General features: G+C 48.7%; 1 protein-coding gene across 1 annotated transcript; it reads right to left on the bottom strand.

The window, feature by feature from the left end:
• Window positions 1–2171: 2171 nt before the first annotated feature.
• Window positions 2172–14207, bottom strand: VAX1 (ventral anterior homeobox 1). Its single transcript, XM_058029376.1, has 6 exons — window positions 13747–14207; window positions 11864–12051; window positions 9484–10029; window positions 3995–4058; window positions 3039–3121; window positions 2172–2528 (listed from the first exon to the last, which is right to left on the bottom strand). The coding sequence occupies exons 1-3, from the start codon at window positions 13982–13984 to the stop codon at window positions 9490–9492; spliced, it is 966 nt and encodes a 321-aa protein (XP_057885359.1). The 5' UTR covers window positions 13985–14207; the 3' UTR covers window positions 2172–2528; window positions 3039–3121; window positions 3995–4058; window positions 9484–9489.
• Between the last annotated feature and the right edge of the window lie 219 nt (window positions 14208–14426).

Raw genomic sequence — 14426 nt, forward strand, 5'->3', positions numbered from 1 at the left:
CAGTCAGTGGGCCTCAACCCGACCTGCTGGACAGATCTCAGCAGGCCACAGAAAGAATGTCACAGATAAGAAAAAATAAACAACCTCGAGAACAAGAGCCAAAGAATCCTGTCTTCTTCTTCGGTCTTGGGGCTGGGGAAAAAAGAGACTTTCTAACATCTTGGGGTCATCTCGACACCAGAGACCTCGTCAGGTTCCTCTCTGAACATGAACAGTTACACATAAAAGGAATTGTATTGATATTTCTGTTAATTCATTTTTCCAGCATCACTGGTGCTTAGGGCACTCTTGCAGAAAAAGACCATTTGCCTGAAATTTTTATGCCTTGAGGCATCTCTGGCTAAGCTGGTGCTCTGGAGCATTGCGTTGTATTTTCCCTCTTTGATTCGTGTGTCTGATTGTCCAAAAACAGCACACCAAAATTTAGCTAGAACATTGGAATAATTGCCTTAACTGTGGATGAAAAGATAGAGATAAAGCTCACACCTTATGTTTCATACTAATTACATCCAGAGGGATGCAATTGGCTCATGAAGTTTTGAGGCAGTAACACCACCTCAGCACAGAAACAGTGCTTACTGGCCCACAGAGCCCAAAAAATAGAAGATAGATACATCCTCAAAACTCCTATTTGCAGGGAGCGATTTCTATAGACATAGCTGGGCAGCTGGATTTGAGCATCTCCCAACAGAGTGAAAATATTACTTCTTTACTTGGTTCCTTTTTTATAACTGTGTTTCATGATAACTACTATATTCATTGATTTTTCATCTTTTCCACATTTATCCACTCTTCTCAAATAACCTTCACATATTTGTCCTCAGCATTGAACATGCTTCTAAGGAACTTGAGATGTGCAATAGAAGAGTTTTTACTACATGATTAGATGGCCATTTCTTCTTTTATATACACAAATTAGCCCTTGCTTCTATGAAAGTCTGTGCACAGAGTCCAAGGCATTTCCCTGAGGAGCATTAAATCAGGTTACCACATTTCCACTTAGAAACTTCAGGAGCTCAAATTTATAATGAAATACAGACTAACAGATGAACTGGAAATGCAGCTAACAAGTCTGGTGCTTTCCCTTTGCAACAGACAAATTTAATTTATAAAAGTTTTAATCAATTCCTCTGGGTTTTTCCCGACTTGGTTCTTCTGATAAAAGATGAAATTTGTTCTGAACACAAATGGTCTATACTGAGACTGAGGGCAGTCCCTCTATGGTGATCATCTTCTCACAAAATACCATTTAAACTCTACCTGGCAAAGGATCTGATTTCTTCAGGTAAAAGGCAGGAGGACACTTGGCAAGTGGATGATAAGCAAACTCACCAAGTTTCTCAAGATTTTAATCTTAACAAAGGGCAACTATTTCATGTATCTCATGTTATTTTCCCTACGACCACATTCAAATTACAACAGTGGAAGAAAGTATTAAATATACATGGAAACATCATTAAGCATGAGTATGTATCAATTAACTTGGTAAATAATAATAATAACAGTAAAAATATCTAAGAAAACACAATGCACTGGGAAATAATAAGCATAATCCCTTCCATTCAAAATGTTTCACTCCATGGGGCCAGTAATCCAAGACTGTTTCCATAAGGCTCTGCTGTTTTAGCAGCTGTGACACAGTATAAAGTTTCCCATTTGGAGCCTGAGCACAATTAAAGTCCTCCTCAACACCTGATGTAATGGGCTCTTATTTGCTAATTCATCTCAGTAATCAGCTGATCTTGAGGATGTTCACAATGCTGTGTCCAGAGAAATATAGAGATTATCTTGGAGCATGCACTCAGGATGCCTTGGATTGGCTATTTATCCTCCTCAGCCCTTTATGGCAACAGACACTTCACTCTCCTGCCTGTTTCTAATTTCCATTTAGGATTTGGTTTATGAAATTGTTTAGAGGCCTCAAGGAGATTATAACTGTCTAGTGGTAGACACCCTTTGGAGGTTTAAATTAGAGACAAGGCAAGAAAATAAAGAAAGGAAGAAAGATCAGGGCTAACAAGAGGCAGTAAGTGCTAACACTGAATTGGAGTCAACTACGGTGGCCGTCAAATTTTTGACCACAATTTTGTCTCAACTTTATTTCAGTACACTAGTACTTGACACTCATACCTCCTTCTGAACAGGTTTAGATGAGCATCAGCATCCCCATTTCAGAGGAAGAGCAGATAGAAACTCACTGGCCAATGACTAACAGTGCTCTCAGAATCGGACAAATTCTGGCAAAAATGAGAATTCGTCTTCTTAATTTTCTTAATTTTTCTTCTTAACTTTCATGGGTTTTGAATTAAGCCAAGAGGACATCCTTCCATGCTTCTGTACACATACCAGGTTATCCTTCACTTTTTTCTCTCTCTAACAGCATTTTTGTAACCAAGTATGACCTCAGTAACCTTTTTCTGTCTTTTGTGTCCTGGCTGACATTCTTCCCAATATCCAACCTGAATCCACAGCTCATGACTTGCCAACTCGTTGCTTGCCAGGATGAGTTTCCTTCTACTTTTTGTCCACTAAAATAAAAGGAAAAAAAAAGTAGAAGGGAATTTAGAAGAACAAAAACTCTTGCAAATGTTTTTGCTGGATTGATCCCTGTGCAGCTAGACTAATAAAAAAAATCTTCTGATATGTAAAGGATACCAACCTTAGGAAAAATTTAAATTCATGTTCATTTTTTTAAATTTTTGAGACAAAATTGGAAAACAAGTTTCCCTTTGGTTTTCCATCCATTTCATGGACTGTTTTTCATGCACTTTCAGTGAAGTGCTTCTGGATTGTTGTGGTGGTGCATCTGCCACCCTCCTCATCCTTGGGCCTGCTCTGCGACCTCAGAGGCTCCTGATAAACCCTGGTGGAACCAGCTGAGGGGTGAAGTGTCCATTTACCACACCAGAAATCACTCCCTGGTTGTACCAGGAGCTCTTGCACTGTAGAGGTGGAAAGCACCAGAAACATCAGCTTCCAAAAAAGGTGGGAAACAAAGGATAAGCGATTTTCCTTTGTAACCTTGGTAAACCACTTACCTGAGCTGTGGCCTGAGTGGAGTGGCACCAGTGTGAATTGTAGCCTGGGTGGAATGGTACCATTGTCACAGCACTCTGGGAAGCTGCAAGAAAACCACAGCAGTTATTGGCTTGGGCTATGGTCAGGAGGGAAACCTACTGATGGCCAAAGTCAATCATCCTGTGACCCTGTAAATGGTGGTCCCAAGTGAGACTCTTTGAGTTCTCCTGGACTGCAGCAGCTGCAGCAGCACCTCCCTGTGGCTGGGGCACCTCTCAGAGCTCCCAAGCCAAGTCTGTGGTACTCAAGGAACCATCTCTGACAACAAGGCTGGGGCTGATTCCCCATCCCACCACATCTCTGCATTCCTCAGAGTGAAACCCTTGCCTGTCAGGAAATGCAAAGTGTGAGCATTGATGATTTGGTGTGAGTACAATGATTTGGTGTGAATATTTCACTGAACCTGAGGGGAACTTTTGATAGGAGCCTTTACACCCATAGAAATCTGTGTACACATAATTTTACCTGTGTGCCTGTGAATTGATTATGGTATGAATGTTACTGTCTCAAATCTATGGTTAAGCCATTGTTGTAGTGAGCCCTACTGAATCACTATTGTAAATGTTAAAGAATTCAATGATTAAGTGCTGCTAAACCCTTTGCACCCTTATCTTTGCATCCATCTCTTTTACACCTTTACCTGCTTTTGCATTCCCAGATTCCATACAAATCATTTCAAATTGCTTCTAATTTGATCTTCCTTTTTACACCTTAACCTGTGCAGTAAATTGTAGAGTGAACCTTGCCATCAAACTATGTCAAGCTGCATTTCCACAAATTCATACTAAATCCTGCTTTTGCCCATACCTTTGGTGATGTTTCTTCAAGCAGCCAAACCACTCATTTGTGAGAGCTGTAAGAAGAGGTTTCTGCCAGGTAGATGTGCTTGGTTCTGTGACAAACTTTGTGGACCTACCTTGTGTGGATTGAACTCTTTTATTTGCCTCTGCTACATCTGGTTCCTTGGTTTTCTGCTTCAGCTGAAACATAAAAAAAACCAATTTATTTACCCAGGCCGTGGCATCTCATCAGATGAGGCCTGTGATCCAGTTTTCTTGCATTGGCAATGACACTAAGTGCCAAGTAAAGGTTTGTGTTCTGGGCAAATCCTTATACTGATGTGATGTTTTCATTCTTGCTCACAGCAGGGAGATCAAACAGAAGAATGGGTTACAGATAGCTGAAGAGAAAAAAGCTCTGGGAATTTATTACTTTATTTTTTTCCACAGGGAGAATAAGAAAAAAAAAGGCAGCACCTCTTGGCAAACAGTTATATTAAGTACAGTTTGCAAGAACTGTGTATGAAAATAAGTTAAAATTATTTTGATTGTTCATGAAAAAGGAAAAAAAAGATAACATGGTAAAAGAATTAAAAAGGATGTGGTTGCAGAAGGTGGGAACATCTGTTCTGCTAATTCTAATGACAGAACTTGGGACAATTCATGTCAACAAAAAATAGAAAACATACACAAAATATAATAATTTTTGTTCTGTGTGTGACTGACTGTAGAACGCACTCCACTAGAAAATTTTAAGACTTAATATACAAACCAGAGTCAGTCATTTACACAGAGACAAAGAACAGCATGAGCACTAACAACTACATATAGAAAGATAATAAATAAATACTGTGCTTAAGTTGCTCAGCAATTATAAGAAGCAGAAAGATGGGGAGTAAAGTGCTTGTTAGAGAGTTCTTACACCTGAGTCAGAAGTGTCCTAGGTCAGCCCCTGCCAGCCAGCACTTTGGCCACAGCTATGGCCCAGGGTCACAATTTATATTGTGGCTTTTGCATAGACAGCATCACATGCATTGATCTCATTTTAGCTTCCCTGGTAATTTTGTTAAACACTTGCTGGTGGCTGTGACTTGCTTCTGCTCAAGAGTTATTCTTTGGAAGTGTTTTTCTTTCCTTAAAAGTAATTAAATACTCTGAAGTTAATCAGAGACCTGGTGTGCTTTTTTCCATGTCACAAGGTCATGTACCTTGGGCTGATGGCAGGATTGCAAACGGGGACAGAGTGGTCAGAGGCTGCACTAATCCCTGGCATGAGTGATATGGAGGAGCAGCAAATAAAACAGGGTCTATGTTAAGTGGGTGGGCAAATGCTTTTGAAAATATCCTCTAAATAGACTGATTCCTCTTTACCCTATGTGTACCTGGCTAGCATTGTTTTGTGTTTTCCCTGGGTGCTCTGGAGCTGATCCTCGGAGCTTTTCCTTCCTGAGAGCCACAGGAAAAGATATATTGTCCATGTAACTGTGAAAATACTCCTTGAGTTGATGAATTCCTTCAGATGAAGAAATTTAAATAGCCCATGCTGCACTCCATCTTTGTAAATCCTAAGCCCTATGTGTAGCTGCTGCTAAGGAAAAGTTTGGGGAAGTCCATCTGCCACAGAAATCCTTCTGTGATTTCCTTTAAAAATTCATGCCAGATATAGATTTATACTTGGTTTATTTGCTTTCCTACTAAATATTCCTGCCCCTCACATTCACACATGCTCCCTCTGCATAAACGAAATATTTCTCTGATTGAGCTCTAAAGCCCCAGTGATGGCCACAAATAAAAATACAGCAAGAAATGCAGCAAAACCTTTCAGCAGCAAATAGCTTCAGGAAGGTGGCTTGTGTTCATTGCTCCAGTAGGATGAAAATCAGCATTTTAGTGCAAACAAGCAAGTAGTGTCTCTGGGCAGCACACAGCTTCAGAACAGCTTTGGTGTTGCTGGAAAAAAAAAACAAAAAACCCCACTGAACCAACTAACCAAAAAAATCAAACCAGCTTTTATATTCAGCTTCACTGTATATGTAGATGTGTGCATGAATGATTTTTAATTTTTCCTATGCAATAACACAGGTGGTATTCCCTCTTTTTTTTTACAGAAATGCAAATGAATATATTTTTATGTCTGTTTTGTAGAAACCAGGGTGTTTTGGTTCTCAGGGACCCGGTGCTTTTGAAATGCTGAAAATTTTAAAGAAAATGACCGATTGCCTCCCTCCCTGTGGGGCTCCAAGGTTTTGGCCTGAGTCACAAGCAGAGACTGAAACAGAACTGTGACAGCCCTGCACAGGACTGGGGAGCCTCTGGTTTTTGCTCCAACCCCAGCCCACAAGCAGCCCCTGATATGGGACAGATGGAATTTGAAGGAGACAAGAAAAAAAAAAGAAATTAATATTTCCTGAAGTATTTATTTCACCTCAATGCTTAGACAAGACTCCTTCACACTTCAAGGCACATCCCTCTTTTTATTTTTTTTCTTTTAAATGTTCAGAAATAATTAATAATAATAGTAATAAGAATAAAAATGTCTAGCTCTTCACATGTATACTGAGGGCTGCAAAGCTGTAAAACAAGGGCTTCTGCTACTGTGTCAGCAATTTAGCCTGATGCTGGCTTAAACTGCCTTACAAGGGGAGCAGAGAGCTTACACTGACCACAGCTCCAGCCCTGAGACTGCAGATCAGGCCAGCAACCAGGGAAAAAGAGCCTCGTGGCACCTGTGTGAGGGGACAGGAATGCTCCTGCAGTCTCTGGTTAAAGAGAGGAGCAGGGAAATCCTCTTTTTAGATGAGGGCACCTGAGCCAGCTCTGTCAGAACACGTTTGTGCTGCTGTTCCCATGGCTCACAACGCAGCAGCGAATTTGGGCACTGAAATGGCCCCATCTCAGCTGCAGGGAGGTCCTGCAAGACAGGACAAATTCATCACACAGCTCAGCCCCCTGTTTGGCAGGGGAGCCCAGGGAGGCTTTGGGTGGTGACAATTCCCTCCTTGGGAAGGGAATTCCCAAAGGCAGCCCAGGCCAGGGCTCCCTTCTTTGTGTGGGGCTGTGGGTGATGCTGTGCAGTCCAGGCAAGGCACAAACTGAAAACCACCCTCTCTCTCCAGATCTCCCTGGCAGATCTCTTCTGTCACATTCAGCTCTTTTCTTTTTAATACAACACTTTTCCCTCCCCGTGAAGTTTTCCAGTCTTGACCAGCAGTTTCAATGTCACCTCTTCAAATGTCACCTGTGATCCCCTCCTTCACCCCGGCTGCCCTTCCCCAGATCATTTCTACACTCTTCATAAAAAACCAACCAAATCAGCATCACCACTGCATCCTTCCCCCCTAACCTGGGGCAGTGCATCTGCCCTGGCTGGGACAGGCTTGTGGCAGAGCCCAGTGGAGGCCACAGAGGGACCTGAGGGCAGGGCAGAGCTGTGGGGACAGCAGGTGCCACCCTGCCCAGGTGGCATGGCCTGGGGAGCCAGGGCCTTGGGAAACCTGCCCTCCTGCCCAGTAAAAACCCTCAGGGCTGGGCTGCCAACCAGAATGGAAGCAAGAGCTGCTCAGAAAACCCCTCTAAATATCTGTATTTGTGCACACAAGCTGAGCAGTGTCTTTACATGTGCCTGTACATCTGTACAATGTCACACACGCACGGATGTGCACTCAGGAGTGCCTGCCTGGCCCGGCACGGTTTGGAGGTGAGCAGTGCCCTGCACGGGGTGGCACCTGGCAGGGTGGGCACCTCCGGGGCACCGGCAGCACCACGGGCACGGGCACGGGCAGGGATCGGCCCCCGGGCCAGGGAGATCTGCAAGGGCTGGGTCAGAGCCGAGCACGGCACTGGGAATGCCCCAAACTGCCCCAGCCGGGAAATCACCCTCTAGGAAGTGGATCTCACAGCCCCCCGCTTAAAATGAAACATTCAATTTAATTTTAAAAACAGGAAAAATCGGGCAGGTTAAATAGGGATAGGGCTTTGTTGTTATCTTGTTGGTTTTTTGTTGGTTTTTTTTTTTTTTTCAGTGCATGTGTAAATGAAGGCAATTTGGGTGCTACAAATATAAGACGAAAATACACCTAATTCCGTCATCATATAGATATAATATATTTCACTCTCACCACATAAATACAAAACATCCAAATATCCAAAACATTCAGAACAAAAGTTAGTAGCAAGGGCTCAGCGCTCGATTCATTCATTATTTTTTCGACTAGTTGCCTAGAAACTTCAGACGTAAATAATTTACAATAAAATTACTATTTTCTTTTCATCCAGCTCCTTCTGTCCAGTTCTGGTCTATAGTTAATTCTATATTCTACAGCAACCATTCCACTTTTTGTAATTTTTTTTTTCTTTTTTGGTTACAGTTTGGTGGCACGTATTTATACAGTTTGTAAACGCCATGTGTTAAAGTTCAAAGAAAGAAAAGAAACTTAAAACCAAAGTAAATAATTTTTCCCCCCAAAGAACTACCTAAGTACAGCATCCCTTTTGTGGCAAATTCAAGTACCGAAATTGAACAGAAAATATTCGATCCAGAATACTAAAAGGTGAAATACATATGTTTGTGGAGAAAATAGCAGTAAGAATTATGAAAAAAAAAAGTTTGTTACATAGATGTGTTTTAAAGTACAAAAATAACAATAAAAGATACGATTTTTATATTTTACGTTCGTTTTAAATGAAGTATGAGCGATATGCGAGAGGGTTATTTTAGGAGGAAGGAAGGCTACAGGGTTTTTTTGTGTTTAGATGAACATTGAAATTATTTGGAAAAATCAAATAAAGCAAATAAAAATTAAAATTACGATCGCAACAGATCTAGATACAAATAGATTTGTGAGTTCCATGATTTGTCTGCAGACTTGTTTTTGCAGATAAGCTCCGCGGGACAGGCCCGTTGGAATTCAAATTAAAAAAAAAAAAAAAAGGAAAAAAGGGGAAAAAAAGGGGGGGCGTTGTGTTATCTCAAAGGAAGAGACAATTTTACGCAAAATTTCTGCAGCCACTGGTTTCTGTCGCCCCTATTCGTGACTGTACGTTCAGTCAGTCTCGGCCCTTCCCACATTCAAGATTTACCAAGAAAAAGAAAAGTTGCTGGAGGATTTCCTGACTGGTGCTAAGGGCTCGCTCGAGGGTGTAGTGCAGCGAGTGTGGGGGTAAACGGGGGCCACAGGTGGGGCCCCAAAACCTTTGTGCTTAGAAATCACTGAGTCTGGGGGACACAAAAAAACCACCCCAAAACGGGCATCACCTGGCAGCTCCATCCTCCTCTCTCCGAAACCCCGCTCCCTCGCTCGGCACTGGCCGAAGCCGATGGAGGGGAGCCCGGCCGACCCTCGGCCCGACCGCTGACCCTCTGCGTCCCTTCCCGACCGAACGAGCAGCGCGATCGCCCCTCCCGCCCGGACAGACGGACCGCGGGCAGCGGGAGCGCACCGGGAGGCGCCCGCAGCCCCCGCCGCGCCCCGGCCCCGGCCCCGGCTGCCCCGGGCTGCGGGCCCCGCTCCGCCCCGGCCCGCGGAGGGAGCCGCGCCGCGGGGCTCGGGGGCGGCGGGAGCGGGGCCGCCCGTCCCATAAATACCGCCACAAATAGAGACTATAAATATAAATAGGGGGAAGGTACTTAGAGTCAGTCCAGTGCTTTTTTCTCAGCGCTCTCTTTATTGTTGGTCCGGGAGTAGGGCTCGAAGGCGGACGAGCTCAGGTAGCGGGCCGACAGTTCCTGCAAGTTGCCCGCCAGCGAGCCGGCCACGGCCAGGGGCGCGGAGGAGAGGCGGCCGGCCACGGAGCCCAGCAGCGCGGGCACCGGCAGCCCGAACAGCCCGTGCCCCGCGGCCGCCGCTCCGTGCAGCGCCGCGGGCGGGGGCGGCCCGGCGGCTCCGCTGGCGGCCGGAGGGTGCGGGGAGCCGCCGCCGCCGCCCGGAGCCGCCGCCGCGCTGCCGCCGCCCGCCGCAGCCAGGCCGGGCCCGCGCAGCGCCGAGCCCAGCGCGCCCGTGGCACAGGGCGGCAGCAGGCCCGGCAGCCCCGGCGGAGACAGCAGCCGGCCTTGCTCCAGCAACCGCAGGACGCTGCAGGTGGCGGCGGTCTCGGACACCACCGAGCGCAGCTCGGAGTCCTTGCCCTGGTCCTTCTTCTGCTTGGTGCGCCGGTTCTGGAACCAGACCTTGACCTGCGGGCCGGGGAGAGAGGCAGGGTCAGCGGGGCGGGAGGAGCGGCGCCCCCGGCAGGTGCCCCCCCGGAGGCTGCGGGGGAGGGCTGGGGCACAGGCTCTTGGCAGCGGGGAGCGCTTCCCAAACGCACAAAGCCGCGCTCGCAGACACAGCCCCCCGCACCCTCTGTCTGGGCCCGGTTTCGGGGTGACCCCGGGGCCTTTCGTTCTGCATCTTTAACCAGACCTCTCACTTCGTCCTAGTTTACTACAGGCCGGGAATTCTCCGCGAGACGGAGCCAGCCCTTTCTCACCGCTTTATTCTAAGCCGGCTCAGCCGGAGCCCCGGGCACTCCGCGGCTCCCAGCAGCCGCTGCCCGCTCCGACTGCCCTTCCTGGGGGTAACAGCAGCAATGAGCTTCTTTCCCCGTATTCCAAACTGGACGCTCTCTCTCTATCCCCAAATAATTTTAAATAATATTCAACTTTAAAAAGGAATTCTGGAAGTCACTCAAAAAAACAACGAACAAAACCAAAACCAAACCAAAACACTACAAAACCCACCCATGGCAGGTTCTGTAACCTACAAGCTGTTGAACTTGTCACTCCTATGCGGCAAGGAAAGAAAAAGCTAATTATCATATCAGGGGAATTTACTGTTATATGATGTTTTGTGGAAATATGAAACCAGCTTTAAGTTTGGACTTTTGGATGCTTCCCTGCGCTCTCACACAGTTTTAGGCCTCCTGTCGGTCCCCGGCCTTTCTGCCCTGGAGGGTGCAGGAGCGATTCTCCCCTTCGGACATACAAGGACTCAAAATACGGCCCAAAGTTCAGCCCCATCCCCGGATCTCTCATACCCAGGAAAGCCCAGCCCGAACATCTCCAGCCCGGCAGCCCGGGGGGAAGGTGCCCGTCTCTCCCTGCGACTTTGAGCGCCTGTATGCCTGGGCTGGGAGCGGCTCGGCCTCCCCTCGCTTCTCCCCGGCCGCAGCAGCGAAATCTCCGCGCCCGGGGGCGGCGGCTCCGCGCAGCCGGACACACCGAGCCTGGCCGGGCCGGAGCTGGGGGAGCCGGGCACACCGAGCCTGGCCGGGCCGGAGCTGGGGGAGCCGGGCACACCGAGCCTGGCCGGGCCGGAGCTGGGGGAGCTGGGCACACCGAGCCTGGCCGGGCCGGAGCTGGGGGAGCTGGGCACACCGAGCCTGGCGGGGCCGGATCCCTGCGGGCCGGAACTGTGGGAGCCGGGCACACCGAGCCTGGCCGGGCCGGAGCTGGGGGAGCTGGGCACACCGAGCCTGGCCGGGCCGGAGCTGGGGGAGCCGGGCACACCGAGCCTGGCGGGGCCGGATCCCCTCGGGCCGGAGCTGGGGGAGCCGCTCCCGGTCCGGCGGGAGTTTGGCTTCGTGGCCAAGCTCCCTCCGAGGCCCTCGGGCCTCCTCGCCCGCGGGGAGAGCCCAGAGGGGCTGGGTGAGGCGACACGAGGGACTCCCTTGGCCAGCAGTTCCTCTTGCTGTGACACACGCAGTTAGGGACACACTTAGGGACACGCAGTTAAGGTCACACGCAGTTAAGGTCACACGCACTTAGGGACACACGCACTTAGGGAGACACGCAGTTAGAGGTCCCCAGCCGGGACTCCTCAGCCAGCAGCCCCTCAGCTCCATCCCGGCCGGACACGCGTGGGCACCCCGGGGCTGCCTCGCCCCTCGCCCCGCGGGGGCTGCGCTGAGGGCGCAGGAGGCGCACAAGGCCGCGTCCTTGGGCCCCGCAGGGCACGGAGCTGCCCGGGCCGGGAAGGGGGTCCCGCGGGGCAGGGCAGGGCAGGCGCGGCTCCCCGGCCTTGGGGCGCTACCTGAGTCTCGGAGAGATTGAGCTGGCGGGCGAGCTCCGTGCGCTCCCGGCCCACGACGTACTGGCAGCGCTGAAACTCCATCTCCAGGCGGTAGAGCTGCTCGGCCGTGAAGGAGGTGCGGGTCCGCTTGGGACGGTCCAGATCAAGCCCTTTAGGCAGAATAATCTCTCGGATTGAACCTTTGGCATCTGGCAAAGAAAGGCGCAGTCAGCTTCATACCCAGGCAACTCTCTTCTGCTTTCCCCCTCCTTTTTATACTTTCGAATTTTTCCAAGGGAAAGAGCCGTCCCCAGCGCCTTCAGGACCGAGGCACGAGTCGGGATGGAGCAGGGTCCCTGCGACTGAGGCTCTGCACCTGGCCACTGCACCCACGGAAGGGAAAAAACCCACAACAGAGAAGGAAGGAGGGGGCGATGGGGGCCCGGGCCTCTATAATTAATCCCCTCAGCCCATTTAAAAATTACTTTGAATATATTGCGCTCACAGTGCGACACTGCGGCATCATCCACGGCCCGTCTGGGAAGAAGCTGGGGGGAGAGAGATCCTTCAGGCCAGGCTTTGTGCCTGCCTGGAGTGCAGGGCTACTCTTTGTTCCCCTTGGGCTCCGGGCTAGGACTTGCTGGTAGCCACCATACACATTCCGTCCCCCACCCCAAAATATAAACACTTCTTATTATTTTTTTTTTTAATATAAGTTTCTCATGCTTCCAAAAAAAAAAAAAAAAAAAAAAAAAAAGCTTTTGGAGGCAGCAGTGCCCCGACCTGGCTGCCTGCCACTGTGAACGTGGGGACACCTCCAGCCCACCCTGTACCGCTGCCGCTGCCGCTTTGGGGTTTTGGCAACGAGAAGCAGGAGGGAAAAAAAAAAAAAAAGGAGGGGGGGAGGGAAAGAAAACAAGGCACCAACCAGCCCGCAGAAACCTCACTTTTCTGGTAGCCCCGACTGGAAGGAAAGCGGGACAAATCTCATTAACACGACTGTCAAGCTAGAGCCAGATTCAGGTTACCTTAAAGCCTTCGGAACTTTACTTGCCGTAATTTTACCTCCTCGGTACGTTTTAAATCAGAGACAATCACATCATTTTAATCTGACCCTTCTCTGGGTCAGCCAGTGGCGTAAGGATTAATTCTGGCTTTCAAGGCCTGCTTCCCACATATTTTGTTCAGATTCCCTTCTCTCCCTCCTCCCCCAAAACGCACCTTAATAAAACTGAAATTTCTTCAGGTAATTTTTTCCGTTTTTTTGGAGGGAGTAAGAATAAGATTATTTATCTATTTTAGCCTGGAGAAAGGACGAAGATTGAGGGAAATTAAACGTATAACTACTAAAAAGTAATAATTAAACAACCCTTCGTTATCCCTCCATTTATCTTCAGGCTGGTGGTTGTTTTAAAGCAGCCCTTTCCTACGGGCTGCCGGGCACGGAGAGAGGAGGCACCGAGGGAATCTCTGCCCTCCGAGAGGGCCTCGCTGCCCCTCGCCGTGGTGCGCGGCCGGCCGCGGGCGGGACGCGCGGGCGCGGAGGGAGCGGGGAACGGGGCAACGAACGCGGGGCTCCCCGCGGGGACCGGCACCCCGGGAAAGCTGCGGGGCAGGAAAGGACAAACAAAACAACAATGAGCGGGGCCGGTCCGTTCCGGGGCAGCGCCGGGGAGCAACGACCGCGGCTTAACTTTGCGCCGAGACTGCGGCGGAAATTCCCCGGGATAAAGGCGGCGGAGCGGGGCCGGGGCACGGCACGGCCCGGCCCCGAGCGGGGTCTCTCCCCCGCAGCCGTAGGAAGGGCTTTGGACCCAGGGCCAGACCCCAGAAAAAGCGGCAAAATCAACCCCATCTCCCGGGCTCACCTTCCCCCACCCTCGCCAAACACCTCAAACTCATACCTCTAACTAGGATCCTCCTGCAATAGTCCGGATCAGCCGAACTAGATTTACTTTTATTACAACCTTCCGTGGCTGCAGAGGCAGAAAAAGTCCCTTGCTGATCCTTCAAAAAAGAAGTAGAAATATTTCCTTCAGACCCTTTGCTTTCCTTGCCCTCTTTATGTCCGTTCTTCGAGACCCGGTTAGCTTCAGTCTCTGAACTGCATCTAACGTCCATTTTGTCTTGTTTCCCAAACATGTAGTGCAATAAAAACAAAACAAAAAAAAAAAACCAAAAAAAAAAAAAAGCGCCAACAACGATAACAAAAAAATTATAGAAGAGTAGAAGAAGAAGAAGAAGACGAAGTCTATGCTGGATATTGCACGACTTAGGGTGAGATCGGTGGGGATCTGTAAAGCACCTTGAGTAAGGAAGATCGGGTTTTATCCCACTGGAAAAGCAGCGGCTTCCTCAGTCCCAGCGTCCTAATGTGACTGTCCAGCTTCCCAGAGCGCCCAGTGATCAGGTACTCAACAGTACAACTCTAAAATGATTTAATGTCTGCCTTATTACAGAGACATGTAGTTGTTAGACACACAGAGGGACGCGCACTCGCTGTTTCAATTGATTACGGGTAATTTTGCAGCCTCCACATTTAGGTTACCTCATGAATACACTAAATTGTTTGGATAATATATCA

The sequence above is a fragment of the Melospiza georgiana genome, chromosome 8 (assembly GCF_028018845.1).
Source record: "Melospiza georgiana isolate bMelGeo1 chromosome 8, bMelGeo1.pri, whole genome shotgun sequence".
NCBI lineage: Eukaryota > Metazoa > Chordata > Aves > Passeriformes > Passerellidae > Melospiza > Melospiza georgiana.